The 16,671-nt window shown below is 45.7% G+C and overlaps 1 protein-coding gene across 1 annotated transcript in view; it reads right to left on the minus strand.

The window, feature by feature from the left end:
- PLXNA4 (plexin A4) overlaps positions 1-16,671 on the minus strand; it is a 584,028-nt gene that overhangs the window by 37,190 nt on the left and 530,167 nt on the right. The window contains exons 25-27 of the mRNA XM_060279222.1: positions 13,406-13,565; positions 8,606-8,709; positions 3,407-3,506 (exon numbers count right to left, since the gene is read on the minus strand). Of these exons, the coding sequence (XP_060135205.1) occupies positions 3,407-3,506; positions 8,606-8,709; positions 13,406-13,565 (364 nt within the window). The remainder of the gene's footprint in view (positions 1-3,406; positions 3,507-8,605; positions 8,710-13,405; positions 13,566-16,671) is intronic.

Below are 16,671 nucleotides of genomic sequence, written 5' to 3' on the forward strand. Positions count from 1 at the left end.
GAGGAATGTTTTTGCCACAAAACTCAAAAACCTCATCAGGAGGGCTTTAAACTGACTTATGTGGGGGAGGGAGACAGTTGTCCTGAAGGTAGGAGTCTATCAAATGCTGAAGATGATCATCCAAATGTCAAGGACCAAATGGAGCAAGCAGCATGCAGACCTAGTGGTGGGACGAAAATATCCTTAAATAAGAGACATGGGGGAATGATCAACGGTCTTCAATGTCTGTATACTAATGCACAGAGCATGGGAAATAAACAAGATGAACTTGAGCTCTTGGTACAGCAAACTAAATATGACATAATAGGCATCACTGAAACCTGGTGGGATGAGTCTCATGACTGGAATGTAGTAATAGAGGGATACAATCTATTTAAGAGAAATAGACCAAACAGGAAAGGAGGAGGAGTAGCTTTATATGTTAGGGATATGTATACCTGTGAAGAGATCCAGGATTTAAAACTTCAAAGCCAAATTGAGAGTATCTGGGTCAAAATTAAGGGAGAGAAAAACAACAGTGATCTCATTGTGGGAGTTTACTATAGATCCCCAAGCCAAACTGAGGACACAGATGATGCCTTCCTGGAACAGATGGCCAAGCATTCCAAAGGAAGTGAGATAGTAGTAATGGGGGATTTCAACTATCCTGATATTTGTTGGATGTCAAACTCAGCCAAGAGCATAAGGTCGAACAGATTCCTCACTGGCCTTGCAGACAACTTCATTGTCCAGAAAGTGGGAGAAGCAACAAGAGGATCAGCCATTTTAGATCTGGTCCTAACCAATAGTGATGACTTGGTTAGTGGGGTAGAAGTGGCAGGATCATTAGGTGGGAGTGACCATGCTCTTCTGGAGTTTATTATCCAGCGGAAAGGAGCAACCAAGCATACTAAGGTCCAAATTCTAGACTTTAAGAAAGCCGACTTCAGAAAACTTAGGGAAACGCTGGGTGAAATCCCATGGACAGTAATACTAAAAGGGAAGGGAGTTCATGATGGTTGGGAGTTTGTTAAAAGGGAGATATTAAAAGCACAACTTCAGGCAATACCAATGAGACGGAAACATGGAAGGTGCCTAAAGAAGCCAGGCTGGCTATCTAAAGAACTTTTGACTGAGTTAAGATTTAAAAGGGATATGTACAAAAAATGGAAAAGGGGGGAAATCTCCAGAGAGGAATTCAAACATATAGCCAGCACGTGTAGAGACAAAGTCAGAAAAGCTAAAGCACAGAATGAACTCAGGCTCGCTAGAGAGGTTAAAAGCAACAAAAAGGGCTTTTATGGGTATGTCCGTAGCAAAAGGAAAAACAAGGAAACAGTGGGGTCACTCAGAGGAGAAGATGGTGAAATGCAAACAGGGGACAGAGAAAGGGCAGAACTCCTCAATGCCTTCTTTGCCTCAGTCTTCTCCAAGAAAGAAAACAACGCCCAACCTGAAGAATATGGAGCAGATGATTCAGCAGGGGAAACACAGCCCAGAATAAGTAAGGAGGTAGTACAAGAATACTTGGCTAGTTTAGATGTATTCAAGTCTCCAGGGCCAGATGAACTACATCCAAGAGTATTAAAAGAACTGGCAGAGGTGATTTCAGAACCACTGGCAATAATCTTTGAAAATTCCTGGAGAACAGGCGAAGTTCCAGCAGACTGGAGGAGGGCAAATGTTGTCCCTATTTTCAAAAAGGGGAAAAGAGAGGACCCAAACAATTACCGCCCAGTCAGCCTGACATCAATACCAGGAAAGATTCTAGAGCAGATCATTAAGCAAACAGTCTGTGTGCACCTAGAAAGAAACTCTGTGATCACTAAAAGTCAGCACGGGTTCCTGAAAAATAAGTCATGTCAGACTAATCTGATCTCATTTTTTGACAGAATTACAAGCCTGGTAGATGAAGGGAACGCTGTGGATGTAGCCTATCTTGATTTCAGCAAGGCCTTTGACAAGGTGCCCCATGATATTCTTGTAAAGAAGGTGGTAAAATGTGGGCTAGACAATGCTACCATTCAGTGGATTTGTAACTGGCTTACTGACCGAACCCAAAGGGTGCTCATCAATGGCTCCTCCTCATCCTGGAGAGTAGTGACTAGTGGGGTGCCACAGGGTTCTGTCTTGGGCCCAGTCTTGTTCAACATCTTTATCAATGACTTGGATGATGGGCTTGAGGGCATCCTGAGCAAGTTTGCAGATGACACCAAATTGGGAGGGGTGGCTAACACCCCAGAGGACAGGATCACACTTCAGAATGACCTTAACAGATTAGACAACTGGGCCAAAGCAAACAAGATGAATTTTAACAAGGAGAAATGTAAAGTACTACACTTGGGCAAAAAAAATGAAAGGCACAAATACAGGATGGGAGACACCTGGCTTGAGAGCAGTACATGTGAAAAGGATCTAGGAGTCTTGGTAGACCACAAACTTGACATGAGTCAGCAGTGTGATGCAGCAGCTAAAAAAGCCAATGCAATTCTGGGCTGCATCAATAGGAGTATAGCATCTAGATCAAGGGAAGTAATAGTACCACTGTATTCTGCTCTGGTCAGACCTCACCTGGAGTACTGTGTCCAGTTCTGGGCACCACAGTTCAAGAAGGATACTGATAAGCTGGAACGTGTCCAGAAGAGGGCAACCAAAATGGTCAAAGGCCTGGAAACGATGCCTTATGAGGAACGGCTTAGGGAGCTGGGTATGTTTAGCCTGGAGAAGAGAAGGTTAAGGGGTGATATGATAACCATGTTCAAATATATAAAAGGATGTCATATAGAGGAGGGAGAAAGGTTGTTTTCTGCTGCTCCAGAGAAGCGGACACGGAGCAATGGATTCAAACTTCAAGAAAGAAGATTCCACCTAAACATTAGGAAGAACTTCATGACAGTAAGAGCTGTTCGGCAGTGGAATTTGCTGCCAAGGAGTGTGGTGGAGTCTCCTTCTTTGGAGGTCTTTAAGCAGAGGCTTGACAGCCATCTGTCAGGAATGCTTTGATGGTGTTTCCTGCTTGGCAGGGGGTTGGACTGGATGGCCCTTGTGGTCTCTTCCAACTCTATGATTCTATGATTCTAGGAGTGCAAAACAGATACTTGGAAAAAGCATGTATGGTAAAGGGGTGTGAAATCTTCCTTCTTCTTTCCACAAATATCTCGCCCTCTCCAAATAATGGCATGAAAGCTCAGTGCAACCCACAGGTGAATCCCACCAACTTCAGTGAGGTTAAGTGCAGGACAATTCCAGACTGCCACTGTTTTTGGGCGAAATTCAACCACACACTGGCAATTTGAGGTTGTGCAGAGATAGTTGTTTTGGAGTTTTGGGGCATATCACGAGGAAAACCAGGATGCGAGCCGTACACCCTCGCCTGGACTCCCTTCCCTCTCCACCCCAATTGTCACCAGGGTGCCCAGGCTCTTACCATATTTGCTAGCAGAGGTCCTGGAGACGGTGGAATTGTTGACAGCATTGTAGGCTGTCACCTGCTTGGACACCAGAGCCACCACGGATCCATCGGGCACCTAAAGAGAGGGAAAGAGCCCCAGTGTCATGGACTGGACTGAAGAAGAATGGTGGAGACCAGCCCCCTCCACTCCTCCTGAACCTTCCCGGGAGGAGGAGGAGGAGGAGGAGGAGGAGGAGGAGGAGGACAGGACAGATTTACAACGGTGGTTTGCAGAAGGTCATGGCTTTGAGACAGAAGAAGGACAAAGCTGGGAGATAATGGAAGAAGAGGTAGAATGGAATGGAAGAAGAGCAGCAGAGCCAAAACAGCTGGCTGACACATTATTATTGGAAAGCATTCCAGACATTCCCTTTTCCTAGGACCAGGAGGGCAGTGAAAGTGGGAGAACAGAAAGCAAATAGACAAAGGGCCTTACACAGCCACTGTATAAGAGGTGGCGCTACAGGCAACAGAAGAGGAGGAAGAAGAGTTTGGATTTGATATCCCGCTTTATCACTACCCTAAGGAGTCTCAAAGCAGTTAACAATCTCCTTTCCCTTCCTCTCCCACAACAAACACTCTGTGAGGTGAGTGAGGCTGAGAGACTTCAAAGAAGTATGACCTCACCCAGCAGCTGCATGTGGAGGAGCGGGGAAGCGAACCCAGTTCACCAGATTACGAGTCCACCGCTCTTAACCACACCACACTGGTGTAAAAGGTGGGGGGGAGGAGATTACTAGGAGCAACGCCATTATCCTAGAGACGGCATCTTGTGTCTCTCTCTGTGACTATTGAATAAAATACCTCGGTAAAAGCTTCTAGCATTTCCATTACTGGCAGCCTGCCGGCGGGGGGCTAAAGTCACATTCCCAGAAGCCTGACACTTAGTAAGCAAGGCAGTCTGGTGGCAGAGGAGTCCCCAGGATGAAAAGCAGTGGATCCAAACCACCTCTGGTAATAGCCAGGGAATGTTTAACCACAAAACAGGTTCTGGCTTGGTTCTGGATGCTAGTGGGGGGGGGCAGCAGGAGTTAGTTTCATGTGGTGTGGGACCCGCAGGGTTGCATGGAAATATCACAAATATAGAGGCCACGGGCTGCAACATTTATTGAGTGATGGCAAGGGTAACAGATGCGGTGGTGACATCAACCTGCTCTGGTAACTCATAATCATGGAAGCAAGAGTTGTGGAGGTGGAAGGGACCCTGTGGGTCATCTTGTCCTACCCCATGCAAGGAAGGGATATATTTCCCAATGTGGGGCTTGAACCCATGACCCTTAGATTAAGATTCTCCTTAAAGAAGGCAGTTAAGGAAAAATTGACTCAAATTGAGGTGGTGGACCGGAAGCCAACCCAAAAGATGATAATGTTTAAGGTGTGGTAATTAAATATAATAAGTATGGGGAACAGGTGGTGGGAAAGATATTTAGTGGCTATGTAATTTCTTTCTTTTCTTATGTAACTGTTTATTCCTAGGTGTAGTTCGAATTAAGGGTGGAAAATGTATATGGGTGTATGCAAAACAGAACTTAATAAAGGGGGGGAGAGAGAGAGATTAAGATTCTCCTGGTCTACCAACTGAGCTATCTTGATAGATTTCAGGGCCTTCAGAAAGCTTCTGCACAATTCAGTTCTGCATCTCCTGGGCAGGGATGTGGCTCACTGCTTAGAGCATCTGCTTTGCATGCAGAAGGCCCCGGGTTCGATTCCTGCCATCTCCAGGTAGTTCTGGGAAAGATCCCGATCCGAAACCCTGGAGAGTCACTGCCAGTGTAGTGGCAGTGTAGACAGTACTGAGCTAGATGGACCAATAGTCTACCTCTGTATAAGGCAGCTCCCTATGTTCCTAGGGAAGTTCCCTATCTCTGCCACAGGCCACACAACACAGACATATAGCCAGCTTTTATCGGGAGGGAGAAGGGGAAATGGCAGTGAGGTCAGCATGGTGCAAACACACCAGCAGAGCCAATTTTTGCCAGCATTTTTGCACCACGTCAACCTCCTGGTATGCAGCAGTGACTCAGCCGACAGGAGGTCAGAGGTTAGCATGGTGAAGAATGAAGTCTTGAACAGGCCCCAGAGTTACTCTGCACTTCTGAGGAAGGATTTACGTCTGGAGGTCTCTGGGACTGTGGGCCACAAGAGGCCACCTGAAGCCCGGAAGAGTGGAAAGCTCTCCAAAAGATGGGAGGCCTTCCAGCTCCTGATTGATGCCCTCTCAGAGCCTCTCTTCAAAAAGCAGGTGGAACAATACAGAGTATTGAGCTGCGCTGGGAACATCTTTGAAGAATGTGTAATTCCGAGAAGAAAGGGAGAGGGGGGGGGACCTGGGGAAGAGCCGCCAGCTCTTCTACCAGCAATAACAATAATTAGCACTTAACACAGAGTGCCTTCATCTTCAAAGCATCTCTGAGATGCTAATTAGCCTACTCTTCATGGAGCCCAGAAAGGTGGCTTTAAACACCTGCAAGTTAGTCTTCCTTGCATGAACGAAGGAGGGTCCCACTGAACATTGGTGACTATCCAATTGGTGGTATAAGATCTGCACCCTAATAGCCTTTTGCTAAAACGCCTCTTGCGGTTTTCAGGTTGGCCTGCCTTGTGCGATTCAATCCCTTCAAGTTCTCAGTTGTAATGTTGGAAGGCTGGAGCTGAGTAGATCTAACAGATCTTCCACTCCAGCCTCCTGATCGAACTAAGGAAATGTTTCTGGAAGAATCCTGTGCGATCCTGAGGCAGCTCTAGACACAGACGTTTGTCCGCACTGCTTGTTACAAGAAATGTGTGTTGTTGTTGTTTGAAAAGTGTGGTTAAACTAGCCATTTGATGGTGAGGGAAGCAGGCAAGGATGTGCTTCTGATCTGGATGACGCCCTCTCCGGCGGCCTTTTCCCCCTTGAAGGTGCTACTCAATTGCAAACAGCACCCTGCATCGTGATGTTTAGGCGTCTATTGGAAGCATTTTTGTTTAAGAAGGCTTTCCCTGAGGTATGAGCCAGTCATTCAGGAAATATCAGAATCACAGGATTGTAAGGTTGAAAAGGACCCCAAGGGTCATTTAGTCCAACCCCATCCAATGCAGGAATCACAGCTAACTAATCCCTGAAGGATGGCCATCCGACCTCTGTTTTAAAATCTCTGCCCGCCACCTCTGAGGTAGTCTGTTCCACTGTTGAACAGCTCTTACCACAGCCAATGCTTGAGGACGCTGGGTTCTGTAAGGCAACAACAGTTGGTGGGTACCACGCTATCTAGCCCTCCCTTGCTGCAGCATGGCTAACTTTCAAGCCCACTGTCAGTGGAGAACTTCCAGAGAAACATCAGAGGATCTTTCCATCATGGGAGAAGAAGAAATGGACCTCCATTTCCACCCTTGGGCCTCCTCTTCTACCCATAGATCTCCCTCTCAGCTTCTGTAGAGGAGACTGTTGTTGTTTAGTCGTTTGGTCATGTCCGACTCTTCGTTACCCCATGGACCAGAGCACACCAGGCACTCCTGTCTTCCACTGCCTCCCGCAGTTTGGTCAAACTCATGTTCGTAGCTTCAAGAACACTGTCCAGCCATCTCGTCCTCTGTCGTCCCCTTCTCCTTGTGCCCTCAATCTTTCCCAACATCAGGGTCTTTTCCAGGGAGTCTTCTCTTCTCATGAGGTGCCCAAAGGATTGGAGCCTCAGCTTCAGGATCTGTCCTTCCAGTGAGCACTCAGGGCTGATTTCCTTCAGAATGGATAGGTTTGATCTTCTTGCAGCCCATGAGAGTATCAAAAAGCCACAGAAAAGCATTGCACCAGTTCCGAATAGGCGACTTGCCTCCATCTGCCATTGTTGGGAACGAAGGCACAGTATCCTCGGAACCTAGCTCCCCTCCCCACCTTGCCCTGTTAGTTAGCATGCAGGGTCCTCTGGGGAGTTGTGGCATTTCCCTTCAGGACCGAAAGCATCAATCTCCTTCCCCTGCCTGAATGGAATTAACTGCTGTCCTCCTCATTATCTCATCTCCGCTTCCAATCTGTTTCTAATCTGTGGCCTGACATTTCATCCGATGCCATCACAGGGGGAGCGAAGGCAATGTTGGGCGTGCGTGCTGGAATAAAGAAAGGAGTTGGGGGAACGGTTTTCTCTCCCAAGCTGGTTATTTCTGATTGGATGTCACCAGGTGATGGAAGGAAGACAGGGAGAGGCACCCACTTGATGGCTGAGAATGGAATGACTTGTCATTCCTCTGACCCAGTTCTTTCATAAAGTTCAGAGAATAAACTCCCTCCCTGCATCTAGTAAACTAGTAAACATCAGGGAGAGGGCTAATCCAGTATCAAAACCTTTATTGGCATCACTTACAAACATTCAAAGTAAATACGCCAGTACGATCTCGTCGGCATATCATCAGTAGTAGTAGTAGTAGAAGAAGAGTTTGGATTTGATATCCCGCTTTATCACTACCCAAAGGAGTCTCAAAGCAGCTAACATTCTCCTTTCCCTTCCTCTCCCACAACAAACACTCTGTGAGGTGAGTGAGGCTGAGAGACTTCAGAGAAGTGTGACTAGCCCAAGGTCACCCAGCAGCTGCATGTGGAGGAGCGGAGATGCGAACCCGGTTCCCCAGATTACAAGTCTACCGCTCTTAACCACTACACCACACTGGCTCTCAGTCACTTGCAAAAGGGAAGAGAGGCCAACAATCTATTTCACCTCTGTGGGTCTCCAACAAGGGCAGGGTCCTCTAATGTACTTCAGCGGCAAAAGATCAAATAGAGGAATTTAGCTACTGTCTGGCGAGCTCCTGATCTCTCCCCTGTAAAAGGAAGCGTATAACCTCTGTCTCTGGTTTCCATATTGGTCTAGGACAGGCATCCCCCAAACTTCGGCCCTCCAGATGTTTTGGACTACAATTCCCATCATCCCTGACCACTGATCCTGCTAGCTAGGGATCATGGGATTTGTAGGCCAAAACATCTGGAGGGCCGCAGTTTGGGGATGCCTGGTCTAGGAATTGTTGGCAGAGATCATCATACATTTTACAATTGAGGACCATGTGAGCTAGAGTTTTCACCAGGTGGGCATCACATGGGCAGATCCTAGGAGAGGGTGAATGCTGCTTTGCTTTAATTGTTTTTGTTATGAAGCCAAGCTGGTCCCTGGAATTCAAGGGACAAGAACAGCAAAAATTCCAGATTACCTGATAGTGAGCGAGGGTATTGAGCCTTTTCCAGTCGTTCTCGATCTTTGTCGTGAGGTCTTCGTCTTGAAGGATCATCCTGGCTCCGCTCGCTTGCCTCCACTCTGTGGAGAGAGAGAATCACAGGTGACCTTCCCCACCAGGAGACAAGGGGGATACCACGAGAGAGAAGGAAGGAGGGTGGCTGTGGTCAGGCTTGCTGGCTCTCAGTTTGCAAATGTGAGTCTGCCCAAGGCTTCCTCTGATCCAGGGCTTCTGTTGCAAGAAAAAAATAGAGTGCCTCTGAGCTGGGGTGAGGACCCTCAGGCCTAGGGGTGAATGTGGCCCTCCAGACCTTTCTATCTGGCCCTCAGGACTCTCCCTAAGCCATACTCCTGTTGGCCCTCCTTTCCACCCTCCTGCCTTGTGTTTTTGCCTGCCTGGATGGAGGATAGAGGGGTTGTGTATGAGTGAATGTTGAAACTAGCCTACTACACAAAGGCAAAAATTATCTTAATTGCTCCTCCCATGTTTGCTTCTGACCCCGCCCACCAGTGGCATGGATAGTGTGACCTGGATGCTGGGCTGAATGTGGCTTCCCACCCCAGCTCTAAGCATGTGCAAAATGCTGCTTCCCTCTCTGAGCGACCACAACAAAATTCAACACATATCTGGGTTCAGGAGGCATTGAGCTCGGAAAGCTCCAAAGCCCAACTTCACAATTTTTAAAAGGGGCATGGGGACATCTGCCACAGAATCAGTTTATGCTTCTCATAGAGAAATGTGAAAACTGCTGCCAATTTGATTTGATCCTAGCAATTCCCTTATTGCATAATTAAAATGCATTTGCAAAAACCAATGCTCGGCTTTTGCTGTCCATTTTGCAACCCGCTGCAGAAATTCAACTGCAAAAGGTGTCTACGATGAATGAAAGTAAAGCGGGAAGACGGACAACTTTGGAAGGACGTGGAGCAGTTTCAAGTCTCTCATTTTCTAACTTTCACAATCTTCAATTAAGTTCTCCACATTTCTGCAGCAATCTGTGATTTGTGTGTCTGTATATACACAAAATTCATCAGCATTTTAGTGTGAATTCCTTCAATCTTACATGCAGTTTTGGCTTATACAGTCATACCTTGGGTTGCGAACCCACAGCGTTTGCAGCCTGAAGCGCCGCACCTGCGCACGCGTGTGACACGATTCGGTGCTTCTGCACATGCGCATGACGTCATTTTGTGTTTCTGCGCATGAGCGAGTGCTGAAACCCAGAAGTAACCCATTCCTGTACTTCCGGATTCGGCGCGGTCTGCAACCCGAAAACGCGCAACCCGCAGTGTTTGTAACCCGAGGTATGACTGTATACACATTTTTACAGAGCTCAGTATAATGCTATCTTCATTGATATATGCATTTTATACATGCTTTATTGCACTGTATGACTTTAGTATATATGTTACCTGGCTGGAGAACTGCATTGCAAAATTTGGGAAAGTATGAATTTTGTAGGATGGCTGTCTTTCAGTTCACATATTGTTTTGGAAGGGGCAGATTTGGCAGATTCCCCTTTATATGCAAACTGAATTTAGTTCCATAAAAAAATTCCTTCAGTAGCACCTTAAAGACCAACTAAGTTTTTATTTTGGTATGAGCTTTCGTGTGCATGCACACTTCACACGAAAGCTCATACCAAAATAAAAACTTAGTTGGTCTTTAAGGTGCTACTGAAGGAATTTTTTTATTTTACTTCGATCCAGACCAACACGGCTACCTACCTGTAACCTGAATTTAGTTCCTTCACCCTTCCTACCATAGTCCTAGGTGGGAAAAGTCAAAATGCTTTCATTCGATCTAGTTCTTTTGGTGCAGAAGCTCACAGACTTTTGATTAACAGAGAGAGATGGAGAGAGATATTGGGGTTGTCCTTCCACACCTTTTCTGTGTGCTGCTAAAGACCAGCATGCCCTGAGGGAAGCCAGAAGCGAGGGAGCCCAGTCCAGGGAGCTGAGCTCCCAGTTGGCATGACAGGACTCTGCCAGTCTTCATTTAATCCAATATATTTGTTTTAGTGTTTTAACTGTGAATAGGGTTGCCAGACTCAATAGAGGACAGGACTTCTGTGCCTTTAATTGCCCTGCTCTCTTTTGAGTCTGGAAACCTTAAAGAGAAACCAGCAGACCCTTTGTTTAATTTCCAAGCAAAGGGTCTGCTGGTTTCTCTTTAAGGTTTCCAGACTCAAAAGAGAGCAGGGCAATTAAAGGCGCAGAAGTCCTGTCCTCTGTTGAGTCTGGCAACCCTAACTGTGAACGCCTTGGGTGCCTTGACCTCAGATCAATCAATTAATCAATATTTAGTATTATTGTTCATCATATTTATACCTCACATTTCCCAGAAGCACCTCAAGGAAGCATACATAGTTCTCCTCGTCCTCCTTTAATTCCCACAACAACCTTGTGAGGTAGGCTAGGTTGAGAGTGAGGGACTGACAGAAGGTCACCAAGTGAGTTTCATGTGGGGATTTGAACCCTGGTCTCCGTGCTTCTAGTCTGACACTCAAACCACTACACCATACTGCCTCATTCAATCAGTAACACACACCAAGAAGGTGGCACCAATGAAGAAGTCTGTTATCAAAAACTTGAATGCCCAGCTCTAAATCTTTCCTCTCTCCACTAACCAGCTCCTGGCTGACCTCTTGCTCAACCTTGCCCAGCCCCTCACTCCTTTTCCAGACTCACTCCAGACACATTTCTGCTGATTTGTGCTTGAGATTTTTCTTTCTTCCTGGTGTTGATCTTGGCAGGCATTTGCATGACTTCAGCCATCTGAAGTTGCAAACCCAACTGCAATTTTGAGTCCAATCAAAACATACGCACTCAAACGCCCTAGGACTGCAAGACCAGGGGGAACTACTTGCCGTCCTCTGCCAGGTGACCAGGGCATTGGGAGGCTGAAGTTCCTGCCTCCCAGGAAGGTGGTCATGGCAAGCAGGTTAGTGCAGTAAGACCTGCAGCAGCAGTTGGCTAACTTCCAGGCGGCTGGAGAAGAGACTTACCACCATTGCCCTCGCCAACATTTCCTTTTCGCTGCTGTCAGCCTCCTCAGGAGTAAGGATATGGGAGTCAGCTGTATCTCATCTAGCCTGTAGGCCAGCAGTATGTCATCTACCCCTCCCCTCTGAACTGTATTTAAGTCAAGCTCCTTGGGGCGCAGCAAGACAAGTACCAGAAATGCTATTGCTGGTTAACTCTTGTTTTGCTACATATTCATGTACTTAAGCCTAGATTCTTTATTTTGTTTAAAATACGTGTTGGCCCAATTTGATTGTTTTTTGTCATTTTTTTTATTTTACCGACATGTTTTGTCTTTTGTATATGTGCATTTCCACTGCTCTGTATGTTGACGTTTTGAATGTTTGCCACTTTGGAAATGTGAAAAAGGGGCAAGTGGCATATAAGTAAATCAATCATGCAATCAATCAATCAATTAAGGGGGAAGACCCACCTGGCCTCATCAATCCCTCAGTGAAGGAGCAACTGACCCAAGGCCTGCTTTCCTCTACTCTACGAATTCCTTTTTTCTTTATATTTTGTGCCTATTAGATTGTGAACACACACACACACACACACACACACACACACACACACACACTATGGATTGTATCTAATGTTGCTGTTCTTCATTCTCTCCATTGCATTTCCCCTCATCAAAACCTACACCAGAGGTTTGGGGGACTGAATCACAGCGAGCCTGAGAATTTTCCCCACCCTGTCATTAGTATGTGAGATAATTCAGTCATGTACATCTATAGCCATGTTTAAGAAGTGTCACTTGGTAAAAGTCTTAAAAGAAACATTATCAGTGAGGCCTGTGTCATGTATACAATAGTCTGTGCTGACCACAAAACTTGTAAGAACCAGTTTAAGGGAAGCCTAACTATGGGTAAAGGTAAAGGGACCCCTGACCATTAGGTCCAGTCGTGACCGACTCTGGGGTTGCGCGCTCATCTCGCATTATTGGCCACGGGAGCCGGCATACAGCTTCCAGGTCATGTGGCCAGCATGACAAAGCCGCTTCTGGCGTACCAGAGCAGCACACGGAAACGCCGTTTACCGTACCTTCCCGCCAGAGCGGTACCTATTTATCTACTTGCACTTTGACGTGCTTCCAAACTGCTAGGTTGGCAGGAGCTGGGACCAAGCAACGGGAGCTCACCCCGTCACAGGGATTCGAACCGCTGACCTTCTGATCAGCAAGCCCTAGGCTCAGTGGTTTAACCCACAGCGCCGTTAGAGTAAAAAACAACTCCAGGTACCAGGTACAAGGAGGGTTCTGCATGTGCAGTAAACAATTTTTTTTTAAAAAAAAAATGGGTTGAGTAAGTGTTTTCCAGGACTGTGGATGACTGAAGAGATGGTGAAGCAATGAGGTGGCAGAAAGAAGGGCACTGGCCAGAGGATGAAACAGCCAAATTGATGTATTTTCCCCACATAGTCTCCTCATGAAAGGTTATTGAATACTCTTTCGACTCTGTCCTGTAATGCATTATTAAATAAAGTCTGACCAATTGGGAACTTGGTGCGAGCCTCTGTTCTGAACCCCTAAAAAAAAATACTGTACTCCCCCTCCATAGCAGCATGCTGAAAACTGAGCCCCCCACCCACCCACCACCATGACAGATGACATGATGGAGGCCAGAGAAGCTGAGAGCTAACCCTTGAGGGAGTTTCCCACATGCTAATATATCTTCCAATGGTTGTGTGAATTGACTGGTAGGCTTGCCGGACGCCTTGCTCAGTCGACCCAAACAAGAGACTCACGCACCTAGATCCATGTCGGCGGCTTTCGGCCGGTGGGAGCACGGCACGTTCTTGAAGATGGCGTCCAGGATCTTCTCCTTCACTTGCGTGATGGTGTCGCAGTTCAGGATCTTCACGGGGATCTCGGGGCTGTTCACATTATCAGGGTTCACACAGCTCAGGACCTGTAGCGGGTTGGGTTGTGGGTTGGAAACAGGATCAGAGCTTAGCCAGGAGGCCGATCCAGAAACACCATATGGGCAAGGTGGCTTTCTCTGCTGAAGAACATCCTTCTCCAGACCCTCCGAAGTTCACAGGGACAGAAAATTACAGAAGCCATCCCAGTTTCTGATTTGATTCCATAATGTCCCCCTTTTCCTTAGGATGTCCCTATTTTCATTGGAGAAATGTTGGAGGGTATGTATTTAAATGTTTTAGTGATAATATTGCGGTTGTTGTATAAGGGATTGTTATTTTGACTGGAGTGTAATTGAAATTAATAAGATTTTGGAACACAGAAATAAAGTAAATCATCAAACCATCAATTCTTGCACGCGGGGTGGAGGGGGCACCTAAATTACATAACTTGGCATCTGAATGATTGGTATTAGTAATTGTATTATAATTTGGCATTGTTATAATGAGGCTATTATTGGATTATTGCAATTGAAAGCTAATAAAAATTATTATCAAAAAAATAAATGTTTTAGTGAAAGGGCTTAAATCCAGGCAAAGAATGGATATGTCAACAGTGTCGGGCAAATCTCCTGTGGTTCTGGAAAGCTCCCCCTGAGCAATTTTCCTATGTGCTGTACAGAATTCCCATTCCCCAGAAATCTCCGTGACCTTGAACAAGCTGAAGTCTGCTTGGGGTACACCCTCATAATGTTTTTATATATGTTGGGAGCCACCCACAGCGGCTGGGGCACCCTAGTCAGATGGGTAAGGTATTATTATTATTATTATTATTATTATTATTATTATTATTATTATTATTATTATTTATATAGGACACCCCTATTTTCATTGGAGAAACGTTGGAGGGTATGCAACTTGAGGTAGCATCTTTCCCATAGATTGTGGAAGGAATAGGCTATGATGCTCACAAAGGGTTTGTTAACTTGAAGGCCTCCTCTGGTGGTGGTTGCTAAGCAACATGGAGTCTGAGGCATTCCAGCCCATTGTAGTAGCCGCTCCAGGCCACACACACACACACACACACACACACACACACACACACACACAAAGGCCTCACGCCACTGCCTGCCCCACAGAGATCAAGATGCTCTGTCCTCCTCTCGTGATCACTGCTAACTTATTCTGCTTTCAAGCTGTGCCAACTCAGCGCTAGAAAGGTTTCAGCCGTCTGTTTGTAAGTTAGAAAGCGGAGGGTTGAAACTGATATAGGAGATAAGGCTCTAATGGAATATTATTTCACCAGGTGTGTTTTTTTTATGCTGTTTCTCCTTCGGAGGTGCTGGGAAACCACCAATGGGTGCTCAGGCAGCAGCCCGGGCTCATCCAGACCAGGACGAGACCCGCTCACCATTGCTAGATTGGCAATCCAGAATCCTTATCCCAGAAACTCAACGTTTTAGGTTCTCATGAGGGAAAGGGGAGAAGAGCTTTGACCATAGGTCCTTCCTAGGGATAGACAAATCTTTCAGCTTCTGTTTCTCTCCATTTCTCATTAAGTTTGGTCCTCCACATTTCTGAATCAGTTTGTGGTTGTTGTCATTATTATTTTTTTAAATGTGCACATAAAAACTTGCCAGCACTTTAGTGCAAATTTCTCTTAATGTACTGTACACATTTTTGAATCTAATGTAGCCTGATAGATGCATTTCTCCAGTAACATGTGCATTTTAGGCACTTTGCTCTAATGTGCATATTTCTGTACATTTTTGTCTCTTTCCTGAAGGCCAGTATTATTATTACTTTTAAATGCCCACCCTGTTTCCAAGCCCCAGGGAGAGCTTCTAAATTTCTTCAGATTATGGAAGGCCTTGACCCTGATGCTCTCACTCCCAACCTAATTTCCGAGCAGAACTTTCCAGAGTTACCTCTTTCTCCCAGACATCTGGCAGGTTACAGGTCTCCTTTACAAGGAAGGTCCCTGGCTCCACACCAAAACCTGCCCCCACCCTAGAGAAACCCACCCGTCAAAAGCTAAATACAAAGCAGATGAGGGGAATTCCTTGGAACTTCTTCCATGCACTGAGCAGAATGGAAAGTTGGCTGCTACTTCAGAAGCATTTAATAGAAACTTGGAGTTTCATTTTTCAAAAAAAAAAAAAAGGATCTCAGAAGTGAAAAATGACTCTGAAAAATGAAATGCACACCCCTTTTCAATTTAACACATTTCAGAAGTAATGTGAAATGGAGGTCTAAGCACCTTGTGGTTTCTCTCTTTCTCCCCCCCCCTTCCCTTTCTCTTCCTTTTAAGTGCAAATGTTTAGCGGTTAGCATTAAGTTTCAAATTAATAATAATTTGAGACTAAGCTCCCTTGGTGATATTGTCTTGGCACAAGTTCACATGTTGTATTAATCGCATGCCGGTGAAATGATTAAAGAAAAATTAAAAATCACTCCCAAAGGATTTCCTCCCTCCCTGTTTGGTAACGTAAATGTTTGGCAAAATCAGTTATCATGGATAATTGATTCCTTATCACTTCAGGCAACTGCCCAACAACGAGACAGTCCCTAAGACGATAAAGCCACCACTGGATAAGAAGAGAAAAAAAGAGAAGGGATGTGGGAAACTTGCCTCTTTATTTCCACTTTTTCCTCCAAGCACTGTGGAGAAAGGCCACAGTTTAATGGCAGAAAAGCGACAGATTCATCCTCGGCATCTCTAGTTAAAAGGATCTCAGGTAAGAGACCTCAGGGCTGTGCATTGCTGCTGCTGCTATTATTAATTAATTAATTAATTAAATTATTGAATTTTGAGGCTTTCTTTCATTCGAAGATTACAGGTTTACAATATAAAAGCACAAATACTTTGCTGGATCCTTTGCAATTTTCTTATCGAGCTAATAGGTCAGTAGATGATACGGTCAACATGGCATTGCACTACATCCTGCAACATCTGGATTCCCTGCGAGTTTTGTTTGTGGACTTTAGCTCATCTTTTAATACCATTGTCCCATCTAAATTGTTTTCTAAATTACTTCATCTTAATGTGCCTGCTCCTGTTTGCCAATGGGTGTGCAGCTTTTTAACGGACAGGAGGCAGCAGGCGAGGTTGGGGGAAATTATATCGAGCAACAATACTATCAGTATAGGTCTTCC

The sequence above is a fragment of the Zootoca vivipara genome, chromosome 10 (genome assembly GCF_963506605.1).
Source record: "Zootoca vivipara chromosome 10, rZooViv1.1, whole genome shotgun sequence".
In the NCBI taxonomy this organism is placed as follows: domain Eukaryota; kingdom Metazoa; phylum Chordata; class Lepidosauria; order Squamata; family Lacertidae; genus Zootoca; species Zootoca vivipara.